This window comes from Pongo abelii, chromosome 18, assembly GCF_028885655.2.
Source record: "Pongo abelii isolate AG06213 chromosome 18, NHGRI_mPonAbe1-v2.0_pri, whole genome shotgun sequence".
Lineage (NCBI taxonomy): Eukaryota > Metazoa > Chordata > Mammalia > Primates > Hominidae > Pongo > Pongo abelii.
In genome coordinates, this window is record NC_072003.2 from 17,239,057 (window position 1) to 17,261,340 (window position 22,284).

Below are 22,284 nucleotides of genomic sequence, written 5' to 3' on the forward strand. Positions count from 1 at the left end.
GGTATTACAAATAATATCACAGGGTGTACCCCCACTGTGATATTAGGAGTAATATCTTTCTGGGAGGTCACAGCGCGTACACGCATGGTGTAAATTCACTGGGATATTAGGAGTAATATCGCCCTGGGGTATTACGGATAATATCACAGGAAGTACACACATGGTGTACACCAACTGTGATATTAGGAGTAATATTTCCCTAGGATATTAAGAAAAATATCACAGGTTATACGTCTGCTGTGATATTAGAAGTAATATCTCCCTGGGATATTATGAATAATATCACAAAGTGTACACCCACTGTGATATTAGGAGTAATATTTCCCTAAGACGTTATAAATAATATCACAGGGTGTACACCTACTGTGATATTAGAAGTAATAGCTCCCTAGGACACCAAGAATAACATCAGAGGGTAAACGCCCACTGTGATATTAAAAGTAATGTCTCCCTAGGATATTACAAATAATATTACAGTGTGTACACCCACTGTGATATTAGAAGTAATATCGACGTAGGATATTAGTAATAATATCACAGGGTGTACACTCACTGTGATATTAGGAGTAATATCTCCCTAGGATATTAGAAATAACAGGGTGTATACCCACTGTGATATTAGGAGTAATATCTCCCTAAAGTATTAGGAATAATATCACAGGGTGTACACATACTCTGATATTAAGAGTAATGTCTTTCTAGGATATTAGGAATAACATCACAGGGTGTACATGCACTGATATTAGGAGCAATATCTTTCTAGGATATTATGAAATATATCACAGGGTGTACACCCACTGTGACATTGGGGTAATATCTTCCAAGGATATTAGAAATAATATCACAGGGTGTACTCTGACTGTGATATCAGAAGTAATATCTCTTCACAATATAACAAATAATATCAGAGGATGTACACCCTCTGTGATATTAGAATAATATCTTTCCAGTATATAACAGACAATATCACATGGTGTACACCCAGTGTGATATCAGAGGTAATAATACCTCCCCAGGATATAACAAATAATATCACAAGGTGTACACCCACTGTGATATCACGGGTAATTACTTCTTTCCAGGATATGACGAATAATATCACAGGGAGTACCCTCACTGTGATGTTAGAAGTAATAATATCTCCCCAGGATATAACAAATACTATGACAGTGTATACAACCACTGTGACATTTGGGGTAATAATATCTCGCCAGGATATGACAAATAATATCACAGTGTGTACACCTACTGTAATATTAGGGGTAATTTATCCCCAGGATATAATAAAAAATATCACAGGTTGTACACACACTGTGACATTAGGGGTAATGTCACCCCAGGATATTAGGAACGATACCACAGGGTGTACACCCACTTTGACGTTGTTGGTAATATCTGACCCAGGATATTACTAATAATATTAAAGTGTGTACACCCACTGTGACATTAGGGATAATATCCCCCATAATATATCAAATAATATCACAGGGTTTACACCCACTGTGACAATAAGGATAATATCTCCCCAAGATATTATGAATAATATCACAGGGTGTACACCATCTGTGACATTAGGGTTAATAACATCTCCCCAGAATATAATGAGTAATATCACACAGTGTACATCCATTTTGATATTTGAAGTAACAATATCTCCCGAAGAAACAAGGAATAATAATACAAGGTTTAAACACACTGGGATATTAAGGATAATAATATCCCCCCAGTATATAACAAATAATATCAATGTGATATTAGTTATAATAATATCTTCTTGGGATATAAGGAATAATATCACAGTGGGTGTACACCCACTGTGATATTAGGGGTAATATCTCCCTAGGAAATTATGAATAATATCACAAGGTGTACACACATTGTGTAAACCCACTGTGATTTTAGGAGTAATATCTCCCTAGGATATTACAAATAATATCACGGGGTTTACACCCACTGTGATATACGGAGATTTTTTTTCCCCTAGAATATTACAGATCATATCACAGGGATACACTCACTGTGATGAGTAATATCTCCCTAGGATATTTCGAATCATATCACAGGGTGTACACCCACTGTGATATTAAAAGGAATATCTTTCTAGAACATTACAAATAGTATCACAAGGTGTACACTCACTATGAGATTAGGAGTAATATCTCCCTAGAATATTATGAATAATATCACAGTGTGTACAGCCACTGTGATTTTAGGAGTAATACCTTCTTAAGATATTGTGAATAATTTATCATAGGGTATACACCCACTGTGAAATTAAAAGTAATAGCTCCCTACGATACTATGAATAATATCAGGTAGTGTACACTCCAGGTGATATTAGGAGTAGTATCTCCCTAGGAAATTACGAATATTATCACAGGGTGTACACCCACTGTGATATTAAAAGTATTATCTTTCTAGGATATTACGAATAATATTACAGGGTATACTCCCTCCGTGATATTAGAAGTTATATCTTCCTAGGATATTACAAATCATGTCACAGGGTGTACACCCACTGTGGTATTAGGTGTAGTATCTCCCTAGGATATAACAAATAATATCACAGGGTATACACCTACTGTTATATTAGGAGTTATATCTTCATAGAATATTATGAATAATATCACAGGATGTACACCCTGTGATATTAAAAGTAATATCTTTCTAGGATATTATGAATAATATCACAGGATGTACTCTCACTGTGATATTAGCGGTAATAACTCCCTAGGATATTACGAATTATATGACAGAGTGTACACCCACCGTGAGATTTAGAGTAATATATCTCTAGCATATTATGAATAATATCACAGGTTGTACACCCACTGTGATATTAGGAGTAAAATCTCCTTTGGATATTACAAATAATATCACAGGATGTACACCCACTGTGATATTAGGAGTAATATCTCCCTCGGATATTTCGAATAATACCACAGGGTTTACACACATGGTGTTCACCCACTGGGATGTTAGGATAATATCTCCCTTGGATATTACGAATCGTATCAGAGGCTGTACACACGTGGTGTTCACCCAGCGTGATATTAGGAATAATATCTCCCTCGGATATTAGGAACAGTCTCTCCCTGGGACTCAGCAGAGCGTAACCTCCCAGTGGTAAATAAGCGACCACAGCAAGAGGTAGAGGCGCAGGGACTGAAATGAAGACAAAGATCTGACACCCGAGGGGCCCATGTGCACTCCTGGGATCATACGACCAGAAAACAGGACCCCAGAGGTTTCTTGAGTCTCTGCTTACCAGGGCGGCTGGGTACAGCCCTGCCAGCCCATTGCATAATCTTCTAAGTTCTCCCCACCACCCTCCATTCCAGCAGCGAGGTGCCTGTGACGCGGTCTCCATCCTCTCGCCCTTGACCCGGTGGTCCCCGCGATTGGACCCTTAGGCGGTCACCAGGCCTCCTTGTTACTAACGTGTGCACACCTTTCAGTTCTCTCATCAGGATGAACTCCTGGAAATTGCTGGGTCCAAAGTGTTTGGGAAGTTTGGAGTGATTCTTGTTGCAGGGGGAAGAGGGAACTATGGAGGTGTCACTGAACTTTCAGGGGTTTCTGGATCCCCCAACCCGGTGCCCGTCCCAGCTCCCCGAGCACCTCTCTTCCCCCTCCCCCACCTCGCCTGTTTTCACCTCCAGTGGCCTCACCCCCGCCGCGCAGCCGGACCTTGCCCGGGGCCTCCCGATCCCAGAGCTCGAATCCCAGCCGGACCAGCCCAGCCTGACCAGCCCAGCCCCGCCTCTTCCCTGGCAGGATCGCGGCCGAGCAGTCTGCCCAGGGACTTAGCGACAGACAGACGCTGGGACCCACGACGACAGAAGGCGCCGATGGCCGCGCCTGCTGAACCCTGCGCGGGGCAGGGGGTGAGTGCCCCCCATCGCGCCCCACTCTCCTTTTCCAGGCTTGATTTGGCTGCAGATCGCTCGGGCTGCGATACTAAGGAGAGGAGAGACCCCCAAATTCCTGGACCCGGGAAGCGAGGAGACTTACTCCGGCCCCCTCACTGCAGCGGGTTGGACTCCTTTCACCAAGCCAGCCCCCGCCCCCCCCCCGACAGCCCAGCTCTGTTTAAGGGGCCACCAGACCTCCCAGCTACTAGGGGCTTTGACCCTTATTTGCATAAAGCTATTGGGTCCCCCAAGCCCTCCTACCCCCAGAGAGCCCTTACCTCTCTGGTTTCTTTTTCCATTGCTCTTAGCAAAGGACTCCAGGGAGTGGAGTTCATGGGGTGGGGGTGGGGGTTGCAAACTGCCAGCATTTCGAGGGCCAGAGAGGTGAAGCAATAAGCTGGTATGAACTGAGGGCTTCCTCTGTGCCTAGCCTTGTGCCTGACCTTGTGCCATGATGCTATGAACTTTGCTGCTATTAATCCATTTAATACAACTCATAGAGGTAGAGTCTCATTATCCCCCTTTTGCAGGGAAGGAAACTGAGACACAGAGAGATTAAAGTTTGCACAGCCAGTGAGTTGTGAAACCAGGAGGAGTAAAAAGACAGTGGAGAGAGAATTGAAGAGGCCACGTCCACTAAACTTCAAATTTCTTCTAGGGTTAGATAGGACCAGCAGACCTGCTGAGATAAAAATATCAGATCAAGCTGGGCCTGTGGCTCTTGCCTGTAATCCCAGTACCTAGGAGGCTGAGGCAGGAGGATTGCTTGAGGCCAGGAGTTCGAGACCAGCGTGGGCAACATAGAGAGACGCCCCCCCCGCCCCCCGGCCCCCGACATCTCTACAAAACACACAAAAAAATTAGCCAGGCCTGGTGAGGTGGCTTATGCCTATAATCCCAGCACTCTGGGAGGCCGAGGTGGGAGGATTGCTTGAGCCCAGGGAATTCGAAGCTTTGGTGAGCTTTGATTGTCCCACTTCAGCCTGAGCAACAGAGTGAGATCCTGTCTCTAAAACATAAATTAATTAACAATAAAAAATAAAAATAAATCATACGTCAAGACCACCAGTCAAACAAGGTTTGGGGTCAGATAAGCCTGGGTCAGAGTCAGCTTTGCCACTTCCCATTTGTGTGTCCCTGAGGGAGGCAGTTCCCCGACTGGTGCCTCAGTCTGCTGGTTTCTGAAATGGAGACAGTACTGTCTATGTCCTGGAGGTGTTATAAGGATTAACTGACAGTCCATGCCTAGCAATGATTATGGAGCCCAGGTCTCCTAGACCACATGGCCCAGCTCTCTGGGTTCAAACCCAGCCCTTCCACTCCTCACCTGGGTAAAGTCAGCCAAGTTACTCAACCTCTCTGGTCCTCAGCTTCTTCATCTGCAAATCAATATAATTGCATCTACCTAGGGTTAATTTCAGGATGAAAGGAGTTGAGAATTAGTAGGTATTCCAAAGAGTACTTGGCACATTTTTGTGTAAATGTTAAAGATCCAAAAAGTTGCCTGGCCCCCCGGGCAGGTGAGCTGGGGACCCCTGCCTTGTACCATCCTAAGGGTCCTCTTTCTGTTCCCTCAGGTCTGGAATCAGACAGAGCCTGAACCTGCTGCCACCAGCCTGCTGAGCCTGTGCTTCCTGAGAACAGCAGGGGTCTGGGTGCCCCCCATGTACCTCTGGGTCCTTGGTCCCATCTACCTCCTCTTCATCCACCACCATGGCCGGGGCTACCTCCGGATGTCCCCACTCTTCAAAGCCAAGATGGTAGCTGCCATCCCTGGGAGTCTGGAACCAGGCAATGGTGGGGGGAGGCAGGGGACAGGCTGGAACCTGGTGAAGTCTTAAAGTAGACTCCTCCTATCAGGGTGTAGAAGGGAATCTGTTAATCAAACAGAGCAATATTAGAGAGGCTACAGAGGTCAATTCAGTGGAACACGGTTCTCCCAAACAGATTTTGTAATTCCGAAAATCCCTGCATGCACAAACACACACATACACTCCCATGTTCCTGGACAGTTTATAGCTACCATAACCTGGCATTTTCCAAAACATACCATGTAGACTTTTGGATACACAAGATAATTTTAGGACCACATTAGGATGAACCTTTTAAAAAGTTATGCATTTATTTTTATATTCCCCCACTGGCTATATTATAGGACAATTTTTATATGTGATATGTATTTACTTTAGTGTGTTAAACACTGGCATTCCAAGTGTGAGCCTTTCTGCTCATCCATCCTCTTCTACTCCATTCTTGTAGGCTTCCAAAGAATATTCTTCTTCAGAGTTCATTCATTCTTCTGCCATTGTGTTCAGTTTTGCATTATCACCCATCACCAACCCAGGGGTTGGCAAACTTAAAGAGCCAAGCGGTACATAGTATTTGAGACTTTGTGAGCCAGATAATCTTCCTTCTGAACACTGAACTCTGCCATTCCAGAATGAACGCAATAGTCACAACCCTAGACAACAGTCATGACTGTGTTACTCTTTTTTTTTTTTTTTTTTGAGATGCAGTTTTGCTCTTGTCACCCAGGCTGGAGTGCAATGGTGCAATCTCGGCTCACTGCAACCTCCGCCTCCTGGGTTCAAGTGGTTCTCCTGTCTCAGCCTCCCAAGTAGCTGGGATTACAGGTGCCCACCACCACACCTCGCTATTTTTTTGTATTTTTAGTAGAAACAGGGTTTCGCCATGTTGGCCAGGCTGGTCTCCAACTCCTGACCTCAGGTGATCTGCCTGCCTCAGCCTGCCAAAGCACTGGGATGACAGGTGTGAGCCACCACCCCTGGCTGACTGTGTTTCAATAAAACTTTATTTGTAGTCACTGAAATTTGGATTTCGTGTAATTTTCACCTGTCATGACATACGCTTTTTATTTTTCTTTGATGATTGATAGTTTGCCAACTTCTGCTTTAAACTGAGGTTCTTTGAGCAGTTCCTCCAACGTGCCTTAGCTCTGGCCTTCCCTCTGGTGTGTCCACATTCTCTCATTTTCTTCCTTTCTTTTATTCAATAGAGAAACCAATATATATTAGAGAGACCCTAGAGACTTACTGGCCCAACAGAGAGTTGCTCCTTGATTTCATAGCAGGGATTGAAAAATGACTTGGAGAGAGGATAGTTTTTTACCTGGTGAGTACACTTCATTTCCTGCTGTTTCTTCACACCCAAAGTCATCTCACATGTGCACCACTGGAGCACTTCCTGCATTTTGGAAAACAGTCGGTTGGCTCAAGCCCTTGCTGTGCATTATTTATATGACAGTTACAGGTCAGGACTGATCTGCAATGCCCTTTACACATTGTTCACGTTGGCACGTTGCTAACTGGTTCGTTACAGGGCCCCAGCCGGGATGTTGCAGAACCAGCTCCCAGTTGGACATGGGGTCGCCCACCAGTTTGCTGTGACCTCTTATTGCACCCCAAGCTTATCTATGCCTGTATTCTCAGGTGCTTGGATTCGCCCTCATAGTCCTGTGTACCTCCAGTGTGGCTGTCGCTCTTTGGAAAATCCAACAGGGAACGCCTGAGGCCCCAGAATTCCTCATTCATCCTACTGTGTGGCTCACCACGATGGTAATGATGCCTTCAGTCTGGAGCCTGGCTTCCTCCCGGCTGCTGCTTTGCCTGCCACAGTGGAGAACAAGGGGAAGAGAAGAGGCTCCCCTCAGCCTCCCACCCTCCCCTAAGGGGCCTCCCTGACTTTCTTTCCCATCCAGAGCTTCGCAGTGTTCCTGATTCACACGGAGAGGAAAAAGGGAGTCCAGTCATCTGGAGTGCTATTTGGTTACTGGCTTCTCTGCTTTGTCTTGCCAGCTACCAACGCTGCCCAGCAGGCCTCCGGAGCGGTAAGTCAGGGTGTGGGCCATCCCGGGAAACCAAAATGGTGGCTCATGCCTTGGGTCCCTTCCTTCCTCCTCCTGTTTCCACATATGACTTATTCTCTATACAGTGACACACACAAGCCAGTCACTTACCCTCTAGAGACACAAAATCCACTCCCGCACCTGTAAGTACCCATAATCCCATACATTTCTTATCAACACAATTTCCTGTCTTACACACCTACATCACATGTGCCACCTGCATATGATGCACATACTTACAGGCACTGATTCATACATCACACAGCACATACATGCGTGCACACACAACCTGGGCACAGACACACCTGTGTGTACACATACCCCTACGTGCACACCTCCCCTCATCTCATGGATTCACCCTCCCCATGTTCCTATGCACCTATATTTACACACTCATTCTGCACACCACTCATATTTCTGTTGCCCAATCTGGGAAGCAGCTTTTTTTTTTTTTTTTTTTTGAGAGGCTTGCTCTGTCGCCCAGACTGGAATAAAGTGGCATGATCTCGGCTCACTGCAATTTCTGCCTCTCAGGTTCAAGCAACTCTCCTGCCTCCGCTTCCTGTGTAGCTGGGATTACAGGTGCGTGCCACTACACCTGGCTAATTTTTGTATTTTTAGTGGAGACAAGGTTTCACCATGTTGGCCAGACTGGTCTCGAGCTCCTGACCTCAAGTGATCCGCCCACCTTGGCCTCCCAAAGTGTTGGGATTACAGGCATGAGCCACTGTGTTCGGCCAGAAGCAGCGTTTCTCTATTAGGAGACACGATGGGTCATTTTCTCTGTAAAGAGAAAAACATGTAGCCTAGACCAACTTCTCTCAGCTTCAGCTTTAGTAATGTTGTGGCCAGATAATTCTTTGTTGGGTGGACAGGGCTGTCCTGTTTGCTGTAGGGTGTGAAACAGCATCCCTGGCTTCTGCCCGTAGATGCCAGTAGCATACCATCCAATTGCAGTAAACCAAAACGTCTCCAGATATTACCAAGTGTCCCTGGGGGTGAGGGGGACAAAGTCACCCACCTACTGAGAAGCACTAGCCTTGACAGAGTGCTTAGCCAAGGCTTCTGGGAGAGGGAGTTATCTTAACACCAATGAACAGGCTGCAGCAGGTTTCAGATATTTTACTTCATTATTTTATTTTTGTGGAGACAACATCATGCTTTGTTGCCCAGGCTGATCTTGAACTCCTGGGCTCGAGCAATTCTCTGACCTCAGCCTCCTAAAATGCTGGGATTAGAGGCATGAGCCACCACGTCTGGACTCACAGATCATTTCTTGAGTCCAGTGGTTACTCCATCCTGCCCCTAAAGGAGAAGGTAGAGAAGCATCACCCTGTCCTTAAGGACAGAGTTTTTATTTTTTGTTTGTTCATTCTGAGACAGTCTTGCTCTATTGCCCAGGCTGGAGTGCAGTGGCACGATCTGGGCTCACTACAACCTCCACCTCCCGGGTTCAATCGATTCTCATGCCTCAGCCCCCCAAGTAGGTGGGATTACAGGCATGTGCCACCAAGTCCAGCTAATTTTTGTATTTTTAGTAGAGACAGGGTTTCAACATGTTGGCCAAGCTCGTCTCAAATGCCTGACCTCAAGTGACTCACCCGCCTCGGCCTCCCAAAGTGCTGGGATTACAGGCATGAGCCACAGCGCCTGACCGAGGACAGAGTTTTGAAAAGAGTAACCTTTGTAACTAAGGGGAAATTCCACAGGTTATTCAGTAATTTCTGAAATGCCGGGCTCCCGCAGTTGACATAAGTCAGCTTTTTGGGACACAGCATAGAAACAATAATACTGGGACCATATACACTCTGGGGTTCCAACCATGTGCCAGACACTGTGGCAGGCACTTACACACCTCTCCTCATTGGATTCTCGCAAGAGTTCACAGAGATGGATTCTTTTTTATTTTTTTAAATAGAAATAGAAACAAAGTCTCATTATGTTCCCAAGGCTGGTCTCAAACTCCTGGGCTCAAGTGATCTTTCCACCTAAGCCTCCCAAAGTGCTGGGATTATAGGCTTGAGCCAATGTGCCCAGCCAATGATGGATTCTAGCCGTCCCATTTTAAAGATAAGGGAGACTAAGGCTAGGAGAAGGGAATGATGGCCTTAGGGCCACAAAGCTTGGGAGTGCAGAGCCCGAGTTCATCTCAGGCAAATTCAGAACAAACTTTCTGAGAGAAACAGTGGGGAAAACAGTGGGAGTTTAGGGAAGATGGGCCATATTGTCAGTGGAATATCCAATTGTCTGCTATCTCCCAAAAAAACAACAAAAAACAAAAAAACCCAAAACGAGAAGAGTATAAAATCCAGTAGAGGAATCGTGATTTAAAACTAGGGCTCTGGTTTAAAGCCATAAAAACGCAGTTTACACTAGCTTAAGGAAAAGGGAAGGTCAGGGGGGTTCATTAGCTCATGCATTTATTAGCTCACACCCATGGGATCTCCCAGGCATGACTGATCCAGGCCTGGGACCAGGTACCATCACCAGATCTCCACTTCTGCCTCTTGGCTCTGCCATGTTAGCTTGATTCTCCAATGAAGTGGCAAGAAGAGCCACCAATACCTTCAGACTTATGTTCTACCACATAGCAAACCCGGCAGAATCTCCCGATGGTTTCAGCTCTCAAGTACCCAGCATGCGGTGCTATGTGCATTCCTAACCCTGCCATGGTAGCCAAAAGACTAGAACGTATTCATTGGCCAGGCCTCAATCACCCACCCGGCCTAGGAGTAGAGTCAGTTCTGCACAAATCACATGCCTGAACACAAGCAAAAAGACTTAGGAAGAAAGAAAATCAGTACATGGAAGAGATCTCTGTACTCCCATGATTATTACAGCACTGTTCACAATAAAGAAGATTTGGAAGCAACTTAAGTGTCCATCAACAGATGAATTGATAAAGAAAATGTGGTATATATACACAATGGAGTACTATGCAGCCATAAAAAAGAATGAGGTACTGTCATTTTCAACAACATGGATGTTAAGTGAAATAAGCCAGGCACAGAAAGACAAACTTTACATACTCTCACTTATTTGTGAAAGCTAAAAATTAAAACAATTTAACTCATGAACATACAGAGTAGATGGAAGGTTATTAGAGGCTAGGAAGGACAGTGGGTGGGGGAAATGGGGATGGTTAATGGGTACAAAAAAAAAGAAAGAATAATATCTATTTGATAGCACAACAGGGTGACTATAGTCAATAATAATTTAATTGTACATTTTAAAATAACTAAAAGAGGCTGGACACAGTGGCTCACACCTGTAATTCCAGCACTTTGGGAGGCCGAGGCAGGAGGACCATCTGAGGTCAGCAGTTCAAGACCAGCGTGGGCAACATGGTGAAACCTCGTCTCTACTAAAAACACAAAAAAAGTAGCCAGGCATGGTGGCACACACCTGTAATCTCAGATACTCAGGAGGCTGAGGCAGGAGAATCACTTGAACCCAGGAGACGGAGGTTGCAGTGAGCCAAAATCAAGCCACTGCACTCCAGCCTGGGCAACAGAGTGAGACTCCAACTCAATAATAAACTAAAAAATAAAATAACTAAAAGAGTAAAATGGATCATTTGTAACAGAAAGGATAAATGATTGAGGGGATGGAGACCTCATTTACCTTGATGTGATGATTATGCATGTCTGTATCAAAATATCTCACATCACCCAGAAATATATATATCAGGCCGGGTGCGGTGGCTCATGCCTGTAATCCCAGCACTTTGGGAGGCCGAGGCAGGTGGATTACCTGAGGTCAGGAGTTCAAGACCAGCCTGGCCTACATGGTAAAACTCCATCTCTACTAAAAATACAAAAATTAGCCAGGGGTTGTGGCACATGCCTGTAATCCCAGCTACTCGGGAGGCTGAGGCAGGAGAATCGCTTGAACCCAGGAGGCAGAGGGTGCAGTGAGCCAAGATCATGCCACTGCACACTAGCCTGGGTGACAAAGCAAGACTCTGTCTCAAAAAAACAAGTATACACACACACCCCCCACACATATATACCTAAAATTAAAAAATAAAAAAATTTTAAAATTAAAAAAAGAAAGAAAATTAGGGTGTTTCTGACCAGATGACAGGGCAGCAGATGCAAAAATCATCATGGTGTGGCAGCAGGAGCATCACACTTTGGACCAGATCATCTGCGTGTCCTTGAACAAGGTGCTGTCACTTCTCTGAGCCTTGGTTTCCCCATGAGTCAAAGGAAGCAAGTAAACTCAAGCTGATGAGACTGTGTATGGCAAGAATGCCGCATGTGCCCAGGGCAGGGCCAGTGCTCAATAAAACCAGCTCTCATCTCTGGAAACCAGAGAACCCTGGCCAAGGGGGAGCAGGGCTGAAGATTGGGGTAGAGGGTGGAATGGAGAAAGGATTTCTTTTGTGGCACAAAGAAGAAGGTAAAGTGTTTCTTCATCTCATTGTCCCAGCAGCCATGGCCAATCATCACATGGGTAAGGACAAACCCCAGACACAGCCCTGGCCCACTATTTGTATAGACAGAATATTATAAATTGGGTATTTGAAAATTAGGACCTGCTGAGCGTGGTGGCTCGTGCCTGTAATCCCAACACTTTGGGAGGCCAAGGCAGGCAGATCACTTTAGGTCAGCAGTTTGAGGCCAGCCTGGCCAACATGGCAAAACCCCATCTCTACTAAAAATACTAAAAAAAATTAGCCAGGCATGGTGGTGGGCACCTGTAATCCCAACTACTCAGGAGGTGGAAGCAGGAGAATCACTTGAACCCAGGAGGCAGAGGTTGCAGGGAGCCGAGATCATGCCACTGCACTCCAGCCTGGGCGACCAAGTGAGACTTTGTCTTAAAAAAAAAAAAAGAAAGAAAATTAGAACCACTAGGAAAGCCAGGGCTCTGGCTTTCAAATACTCTTGCCCTGGTCCCCAGAGTGGGCACTGACCCCAGATCAGAAAACTTTTCTCTCCTCTGAGCACTCTCCTCTGTCTCCATTCCTTACCTTCTGCTTTCCCTCCCATAGGGCTTCCAGAGCGACCCTGTCCGCCACCTGTCCACCTACCTATGCCTGTCTCTGGTGGTGGCACAGTTTGTGCTGTCCTGCCTGGCAGATCAACCCCCCTTCTTCCCTGAAGACCCCCAGCAGTCTGTAAGTCACCAAGTTCCAACCTCATTCCTGTTCCACTTTGAGGTCTCAGTCTCCCCCAGGTGACCAAAAGTCTTTAATTTTTTATTCATTTAGCCATTCAGCAAAAAGTGTATTGCATTTCTACTCGATGCCACAGTTGGCAGACTTTTTCTATATGGGCCAAGAGAAAATATTTTGGACTCTGTGAGCCATACAGTGATCTCAGTGGGAACTACTGAACTCTGCCATTGAACACAAAAGCAGCAGAATGTCAACAGATTGCATGGCTGTGTTGCAATAACACTATTTGCAGAAACAGGCAGTGGGCCAGATTTGGTCATAGTTTGCCAACCCCCTGCTATGCCCTAGCAAGGGCATAAGGATCTATGGTGAACAAGCAGATAGAGTTTCTGTTCTCATGTAGCTACTGGTCAAGCAGGGGAACCAGACGTTGGTCACATAATTAAACAAATATGTTGACAATTGGACGGTCACAGTGGCTCATGCCTGTAATCCCAACACTTTGGGAGGCCGAGGCAGATGGATCACTTGAGGCTGAGAGTTTAAAGCCAGCCTGGCCAACATGGTAAAGCCTCATCTCTTCTAAAATTACAAAAATGAGCCACGCATGGTGGTGCACGCCTGAAATCCCAGCTACTCGGGAGGTTGAGGCAGGAGAATTGCTTGAATCCAGGATGTGGAGGTTGCAGGGAGCCAAGACTGTGCCATTGCACTCCAGCCTTGGCAACAAGAGCGAAACTCCACCAAAAAAAAAAAAAAAAAAAAAAAAGAAGAAGAAGAAGAAGGAAAAAGAAAATTACCTTGGGGTAAGTGCTCCATAGGAGAAGCTCCTGAGAGATTGAGAGATTTACAATAGGTAACACTGAAGCAATCTGTGAAATCAAGAAACAATTCTTTTGAGGAAGAGACTGATCTGACATCATATTAACAGATGTTCAAATGGGGCCGGATGCAGTGGATCATGCCTGTAATCTCAACACTTTGGGAGACCGAGGAAGAAGGATTGTTTGTGCCCAGGTGTTCTAGATCAGACTAGGCAATGTAGTGAGACCCCATCTCTACAAAAAGGTTTTTAAAAATAGCCAAGCGTGGTGGTGCATGCCTGCAGTCCCACTACAGAGTAGCTCTGTGGAGACTGAAGCAGGAGGATTGCTTGAATCCAAGAGATAAAGGCTGCAGTGAGCTATGATTGCACCATTGCACTCCAGCCTGGGTGACAGAGCGAGACCCTGTTTTCAAAAAAAAAAAAAAAAAAAATTGCTCGAAGGCTTGAGAATAGTTAAAACTATCCTAGGAATCTTTTTTGTACCTACCAGAGTAGCAACAAAATTTAAAAATTGATAAGCTGTGATGGCAGAAACGTGGTGAAATGGGCACCTTCACGCCTTATTGGTAAAGAGTACAGACTCTTGTAATCTTCCTGGAGCACCTGACAAAAATCGCACGACGGGTCTGTCTTCACAACATTTGCCGAGGGATATTGTCAAGGATCTAATTTCTTCGTTATGCAGTGTCCTCGCTTTTGAGAAGCAAAGCAAGGTTTTGGTTTCAGTATAATCATAGTTTTTCTTCTGAGCCACTGTTAGTTCTTACCTTGTGGACATTGTCAGGCCTGTGGCCCAACCTCTTTTTACGCTGCCTGCTGGGAAGCACCAAGCTCACTGGTGTGCACCTCTGGCAAGGAGACAGGGCACCTCGATGTGTAATTTCAGTACTAAATACACCGTCAGGGCTGGGTGTAGTGGCTCATGCCTGTAATCCCAGCACTTTGGGAGGCCGAGATAGGCAGATCACTTGAGGTTAGGAGTTTGAGACCAGCCTGGCCAACATGGTGAAACCCTGTCTCTACTAAAAATACAAAAAATTAGCTGTGTGTGGTGGCGCACACCTGTCATCCCAGCTCTTTGGGAGGCTGAGGCAGGAGAATCGCTTGAACCCAGGAGGCAGAGTTAGTAGTGAGCCAAGATCACACCACTGTACTCTAGCCTGGGCAAGAGAGCGAAACCCTGTCTCAAAAAAAAAAAAAAAAAAAAAAAAAAATACACAGTTCGTCCTGTCTTCCTACCCTTGCCACATACTTCCCTTCTCCATTTTTGTCTGTTGCAGAACCTCTGTCCAGAGGCTGGGGCATCCTTCCCCTCCAAAGCCATGTTCTGGTGGGTTTCTGGGTAAGTAAAGTCGCAGGGAAGGGTTGGGGTGGTACCTCACCCGCCTGCATTTGCTGCTCTGATTCCCACCCATGGCCCCTTCCCCTATGCTTACAAAAGCCAGCAAGTCTTTCTCCATCCCAGCCTCAGTGCTTTCTTCTTCGTGTTCAGTGTCCACCATCTGCATCCTGTTCCCATTCACTCACTGGAATGAGATCTGGATTTGAATCCCGGCTCTGCCTGTTAGCAGGCCATGTCACAAAACCCTGGAGTCTCAGTTTTCCCTCTGTAAAATGGGGATGACTCAACCTGCATGAGACGGAAAGTGCTTAGTGCTTGCACGCAGCAGGTGCTTAATAGTAATAGAATTGTCTCCAATACTTGATTTCAGTCATTCCACCAACAATTTAATAGGCACCTACTATGTGCTAAGCCCCAGGGGTGAGGAGATAAAGGAGCAAGTGTCTACTTTCTAGAAGTTTCCAGCCAGATTGAGAAAACAGCTGCTTCTCCAGGGCCAGCTCACAAGGCACTTGAGGAGGTGCTCCATCCTGACCACACTGCATTCAGACCTCAGTAGTATCTGACATGTGGATTTGAATCCTGGCCCTACCATTTCCTAGCTGTGTCGCTTTGGACAAGTTACTTAACCTCTCTGTGCCTCAGTCTCCACTCCTTCAAAATGGGATTAATAATAGCACCTAGCTCATAGGGTTGTGAAGCTTAAATACGATAAGGTCTGTAAAGCACTTAGAACAGGGCCTGGCAAATAATGAGTGTAAGTGGTAATTATTTTTTTTTCTTTTGAGATGGAGTTCCGCTCTTGTTGTCCAGGCTGGAGTACAATGGCACGATCTTGGCTCACTGCAACCTCCGCCTCCTGGGTTCAAGCGATTCTCCTGCCTCAGCCTCCCGAGTAGCTGAGATTACAGGCATGCACCACTATGCTCGGCTAATTTTGTATTTTTAGTAGAGACAGTGTTTCTACATGTTGGTCAGGCTGATCTCAAACTCCCGACCTCAGGTGATCTGCCCGCCTCGGCCTCCCAAAGTGCTGGGATTACAGGCGTGACCCACTGTGCCTGGGCTATTTTCTCTTTTTTTTTTTTTTTGAGACAGAGTTTCACTCTTGTTGCCCAGGCTGCAGTGCAATGGTGCAATCTCAGCTCACTGCAACCTCCACCTCCCAGGTTCAAGCAATTCTCCTGCCTCAGCCTCCTCAGTAGCTGGGATTACAGGCACCTGCCATCATGCCCAGCTAATTTTTGTAGTTTTTTGTAGAGACTGGGTTTCACCATGTTGGCCAGGCTGGTCTCAAACTCCTGACCCCAAGTAATCTACCCCCTTCAACCTCCCAAAGTGCTGGGATTACAGGCATAAGCCACCGCACCCAGCCTAAATGGCTATTAAATAAATGAAAAATATCAGGCTTTGAATGTGTGGAATTGGTAGAAAGAGCTTAGAGGTTTTCTAAACAGCTCTACCGGGGGGTCCAGCCCCTGCTTCCCAAACTTAAGCATTTATGAACCACTCTTGATGCTTTTTTGTCCTATTGGGGCAAAAACTAAATTGAGTCACTTTTTTTACCCTAATAAACTGTTTTTAAAGAGAAACTCTCTATCACTGCTAAAATAGGAAAACTCTATAGCATCACTTGCCATATAGGAGAACTCCAAAAATAATTTCAGGGAAAATCAAGCCACGTTAATAATTTCTATGTCAGAACAGTTGCTTCCCCAAGTTGGCTCTGCATTAGAAAAGGGAACTTGGTGGCCTGGCGCAGTGGCTCACGCCTATAATCCCAACACCTTGGGAGGCTGAGGCAGGTGGATCACCTGAGGTCAGGAGTTCGAGACCAGCCTGACCAACATGGTGAAACCCCATCTCTACTAAAAATATAAAAATCAGCCAGGTGTGGTGGCGGGAGCCTGTAATCCCAGCCACTCAGGAGGCTGAGGCAGGAGAATCACTTGAACCCAGGAGGTGGAGGTTGCAGTGAGCCGAGATCACACCAATGCACTCCAGCCTGGGCAACAGAGTGAGACTCTATCTAAAAAAATAAAAAGAATAAAAATAAAAAAGAAAAGGGAACTTGGTAAGGCTTAGAGAAGAGTCAGAGACCAGAACCAGGCAAGACCTTCTGGCTGGTGTCGTCAGAAAGATTAAAGAGACCTGAGGCCAGGCGCAGTGGCTCACACCCATAATCCCAACACTTTGGAAAGCCAACCCTGACAGATCACTTGAGGCCAGGAGTTCAAGACCGGCCTGGCCAACATGGCGAAATCCCGTTTCTACTATAAACAAAAAAATTAGCCAGGTGTGGTGGCTTACGCCTGTAGTCCTAGCACTTTGGGAGGCTGAGGTGGGAGGATTGCTTGAGGCCAGTAGGTCGAGACCAGCCTGGCCGACATGGTGATACCCCATCTAAAAAACACAAAAATTAGCCAGGTGTGATGGTGGCTTGTAATTTCAACTACTCAGAAGGCTGAGGCATAAGAATCGCTTGAGCCAGGGAGGCGGAGGTTGCAGTGAGCCCAGATCACGCCAATGAACTCCAGCCTAGGCAACAGAGTGAGACTCCGTCTCAAAAAATAATAAGAAGGAACAAAAAAATAAAGCTGAGGGAGGAGTTCAAGCTTCTTCTACAATGATAGTTTTGGAGAGTGGACTTCTGATTCTCAGGGAAATGTCTGTTTCCCTTGCCAAGGGCTATCCCTTGGTTTAACCACTGAATCTCTCTGCACTTCTATTTCCTTCTCCATCTGTAAAATAGATCTACTCATACATTTATACAATTATAAACTATCAATTTATAGGCTGGGTGTGGTGGCTCACGCCTGTAATCCCAGCACTTTGGGAGGCTGAGGCAGGTGGATCACCTGAGGCCAGGAGTTCAAGACCAGCCTGGCCAACATGGTGAAACTCCATCTCTATAAAAAATACAAAAATTAGCCGGGTATGGTGGTGGGTGCCTGTAATCCCAGCTACTCAGGAGGCTGAGGTGGGAGAATCACTTGAACCTGGCAGGTGGAGGTTGCAGTGAGCCGAGATTGCGCCACTGCACTCCAGACTGGGAGACAGAGCAAGACTCCATCTCAAACAAACAAACAATAATAATCTACCTTATGGGTTCATGTAAGAATTAATGAGACAATCTTTGTGAAATGAGAAATGGCCTACAGACGTTAGGTGGGGTTAGTGAATTGCTTTCTTTTTACCCAGGGGCCAGCAGAGGTACAGAGAGGTAAAGTGACTTACCCAGGGTCACACAGCTACTCGCCTGGCCAGGATCCTGCAGGGGTGAATGGCAGGAAAAGCTTTCCCTGGTGCCTCTCTTTTGCAGGCTGGTCTGGAGGGGATACAGGAGGCCACTGAGACCAAAAGACCTCTGGTCGCTTGGGAGAGAAAACTCCTCAGAAGAACTTGTTTCCCGGCTTGAAAAGGAGTGGATAAGGAACCGCAGTGCAGCCCAGAGGTAAGTGGGTGGAGGTCAAGAACTCACCTGATGCTCCTTCAGAAAAGCTCATCATTGGCCGGGTGCGGTGGCTCACGCCTGTAATCCCAGCAATTTGGGAGGCCGAGGCAGGCGGATCACAAGCTCAGGAGTTCAAGACCGATCTGGCCAACATAGTGAAACCCTATCTCTGCTAAAAATACAAAAATTAGCTGGGCTTGGTGGTGGGCACCTGTAATCCCAGCTACTCAGGAGTCTGAGGCAGGAGAATCGTTTGAACCCAGGAGGCAGAGGTTGCAGTGAGTGGAGGTGTCACCATTGCACTCCAGCCTGAGTGACAGGGCGAGACTCCGTCTCAAAAACAAAAAAACAAAAAAAAAAAGAACTCATCATTTGACCCCCAGTCCAGCCCCCAACGCTACTCTTGCTGCACTGCCGCCTCCCCACCTTGCCTTCCAGCTGATCCCACTAAGTAGTATCAGGCTCAAGATATGGTTCCTCCCAGAACGCATCACAGGTTCCTACAAACGGGGAAATGGCAGAATGACAGGCAGCAAACAGAAAAGGTATTTTAAGGCCGGGGTGGAGGGTTGGGAGGTGACTCATAACACGCAAGCAGCTGCTCACTTACTATATAACCTGAGCAATTCCTTTCCTGGGCCTCAGTTTTCTCATCTGTTCAGTGGGGATGTCATTAGCCCCAGCTCATAGCTTATGGGGATGAAAAAAAAAAGATGATTTATGGAAAAGAACTTGCAAATGTCTTGCAAATGCGAAGTGCTCAAGCACTGTTAGTCATCGAGAGGATGTTAAGATCTTTGGAGTTATCCACTCTGTCCACTCCTGCCTTCAGTGGCATCTCTGGAAACTTCTCTGCAGCGCTTAGAGCCTGGGATGCCTCATTTGAGAAACTCTGGTCTAGATAAATTAGCCTGCGTAGGATTAGATAAAATTGGGTTAAATGCTGCCCTGCCTTCAAATAGTGATGACCTTGGACACGTTGCTTAACCTCACCAGACCTTGGTGTTTCAGGAGACAGAACAAAAAAGGAAGTTAGCTCTGTGGGAAGTTCCCTGCATACTCTGGGATTTTGTGGTAGTTGTTGCAGATGGCTGAATCCCACACATTAAGAGAGACAGAGGAGAGAGATTGATACTATAGGCTCACACAGCTAAGAGGATCTAGCCTCAGGTGTTGCTGGATGAGGGGACTCAAATGATGTCAAGATTCTCTCCTTTCATCTCCCATCCCAGCTATCATCTATGTGTTGGTCTCTCCATAAGGCCTATCCCTTCCCATGCAAGTTCAGCAAACTCCAGCAGAGTGAGAGAGCATCTCTCTCCTAACGTCCATATAGAAAATCCCAAGGAAGGCCTCTAATTGGCCTGGCTCAAGTCATGTGCCTGTCAGGGGCCAATCCCATGCCCAGGGGGCTAGTGCCATGACTGGTGGTGCCTTCAGAACCACAGAAGTGGGTAGGGGCTGTTCCCACAAAGGAAGGGCATGTGTTTTTCCAAACAGAATAAGTAGTGTGAGAGAACCAAAACATCAGTTCTCTCTCACCCCAGGCATGGCTTGCTGGACCCCCTTCACTGGGTTGGTTGGTTGCTTTGTTTTTTGAGACAGAGTCTCGCTCTGTCACCCAGGCTAGAGTGCAGTGGCGTGATCTCAGCTCACTGTAACCTCCACCTCCTGGGTTCAAGCGATTCTCCTGCCTCAGCCTTCCGAGTAGCTGGGACCACAGGCATACACCACCACATCGGGCTCAGTTTTTAATTTTTTTAGTAGAGACAAGGTCTCACCATGTTGGCCAGGGTGATCTTGAACTCCTGACCTCAGGGGATCTGCCTCCCTTGGCTTCTCAAAGTGCTGGGATTACAGGTGTGAGTTACTGCCCCTGACTCACCCTCTACTTTTCAATGATTTTATGGAAGTGGCAGAATTCAGTCCACAGGGGCTCTGGAAGGAGCCTCTGCCAACTCCTGGCATCCCCAGCCAACATGAAAATTACAGGTCACCCAACACTAGAACTAAAGGGTAGAAACATTCTCCAGAACAGTTTGAGAATCCTCCCATAAACAGCTGACAGAAAGAAAGGGGAAAGATGGGGTTATGCAAAGGCCAGGCTCCGTCAGCTTCTGAACCAACCGACTGCACCCACAGAGAACTTTGGTTTTCTTTCTGAAGTATTTTGCAACCACTTGGGGAAGGGAGAGGGCGTCCTCCTGAGAGGCCACACAACAGCCACCTGCTGGTCAAGTCAGCTTCACTAATTTTTGTATTTTTTATTAGAGGCGGGGTTTCTCCATGTTGCTCAGGCTATCAGACTGGCCCTGAACTCCTGACCTCAGGTGATTCACCTGCCTCGGCCTCCCAAAGTGCTGGGATTACAGGTGTGAGCCACCGTGCCCAGCCTCCACCACTCCCTTTTGTATCCCCCAACTCACACCTTGCCCATGCCACTCATGCATACCCCCTGCCTTGCCCCACCATCATTTGTGAGATCTGCACTAAATGGCCTTCAGTCCAGAGACCAGACATCAGACAGCAATCTGGACATCTTCCTTGATGGGAGGTGAGACCTGCAGGAGAGGACAATGCTTGCTATGGAGCCTGCAGGCTGAACACACTGACTCTCTGGGACAAACAGCTCAAATAGAACTGAGCAAAACCTCAGCCAGAAAGAAAACTTTCCAGTCAACTCTTCCCCGACCCCATTTTGCAGATGGAAACACTAAGGCTCAGAGGAGAGGAGACAGAGCAGGCATTGGAACCACAGTCTCCTAGCTCTAAAGCCAAGTTCTGTCCATCCAGCCAAGCTCCTTCCTTCCTTCTATAAATTTTTATAACAGTATGTGCGGGGGGCACTCTTGTTAGGCCCTTTGCACACATCACTCAATCTGTTTTTCCCATTGGTTTGTCAAGTGTTTATTGAGCTCCTACTGTGTGCAGGAGCTGGGCTCGATACTAGGGACATCTTGGTGGAAAACACAGGCAAAGTCTACCCACCTGGGGTTCTAACGAGACAAAGAGAGGGTTGGAGCTATGGGCATGGCTGTGAAGGCAGTGAATTAAATGGCAGAATCAGACAGGAAGGGGTGGCCAGGGATGCTCTGTGTATGGAAAGGGCATCTTCTTGGCTTTGAGACCCAAATGCCAAAATATTTGTGAGCAGCAGGCCACACCCACTCAGTAACAGAGCTGAACCACAACCCTCCATAGATGCCAAACCAAACACCAGATCAGACCAATAATGTGGGACAAAGACCTTGGCCTTGAAGGGTCTGGCCACCTGAGCTCACCAGAGGTTTTTTCTTATGCTTCTTTTTTTTAATTATTATTTTATTATGGTGAGGTTGGGGGTCCTTAGTGCACAAGAAACCCTCTACGAACCATAAATCAAGATCTAGTCTCAAATCCTTGCTCTGCCCTTGCTGTGTGACCTCGGGCGGCTGTCACCACCTCTCAGAGCCTCAGCTTCCCCTTCTGTAAAATGGAGAGCCTAATAATGGTCACCTGGCAAGGGATTCAGGGGAGTCAGTGAGCTCCTTCATGTAAAGAGCTGATCCCAGCACGTGTGCCCGGGTCACAGATCTGTAATGGGGATTGAAATTACCGATAAGTGGCCAGGCATGGTGGCTCACACCTGTAATCCCAGCACTTTGGGAGGCCGAGGCAGGTGGATCACCTGAGGTCAGGAGTTTAAGACCAGCCTGGCTAACGTTATGAAACCCTGTCTCTACCAAAAATACAAAAATTAGCCAGGCATGGTGGTGTGT

The 22,284-nt window shown here is 46.5% G+C and overlaps 1 protein-coding gene across 2 annotated transcripts in view; it reads left to right on the top strand.

The window, feature by feature from the left end:
- Window positions 1-3,690: 3,690 nt before the first annotated feature.
- Window positions 3,691-22,284, top strand: part of ABCC6 (ATP binding cassette subfamily C member 6) — a 74,803-nt gene continuing 56,209 nt past the window's right edge. The window contains exons 1-7 of one of the 2 annotated variants that reach the window (XM_063717607.1): window positions 3,691-3,887; window positions 5,492-5,711; window positions 7,341-7,489; window positions 7,633-7,761; window positions 12,779-12,904; window positions 15,011-15,072; window positions 18,395-18,526. In XM_063717607.1, coding sequence (XP_063573677.1) covers window positions 3,852-3,887; window positions 5,492-5,711; window positions 7,341-7,489; window positions 7,633-7,761; window positions 12,779-12,904; window positions 15,011-15,072; window positions 18,395-18,526 — 854 coding nt within the window. In that variant the 5' untranslated portion in view covers window positions 3,691-3,851. The remainder of the gene's footprint in view (window positions 3,888-5,491; window positions 5,712-7,340; window positions 7,490-7,632; window positions 7,762-12,778; window positions 12,905-15,010; window positions 15,073-18,394; window positions 18,527-22,284) is intronic. The other variant, XM_024241460.3, reaches the window with a different exon arrangement.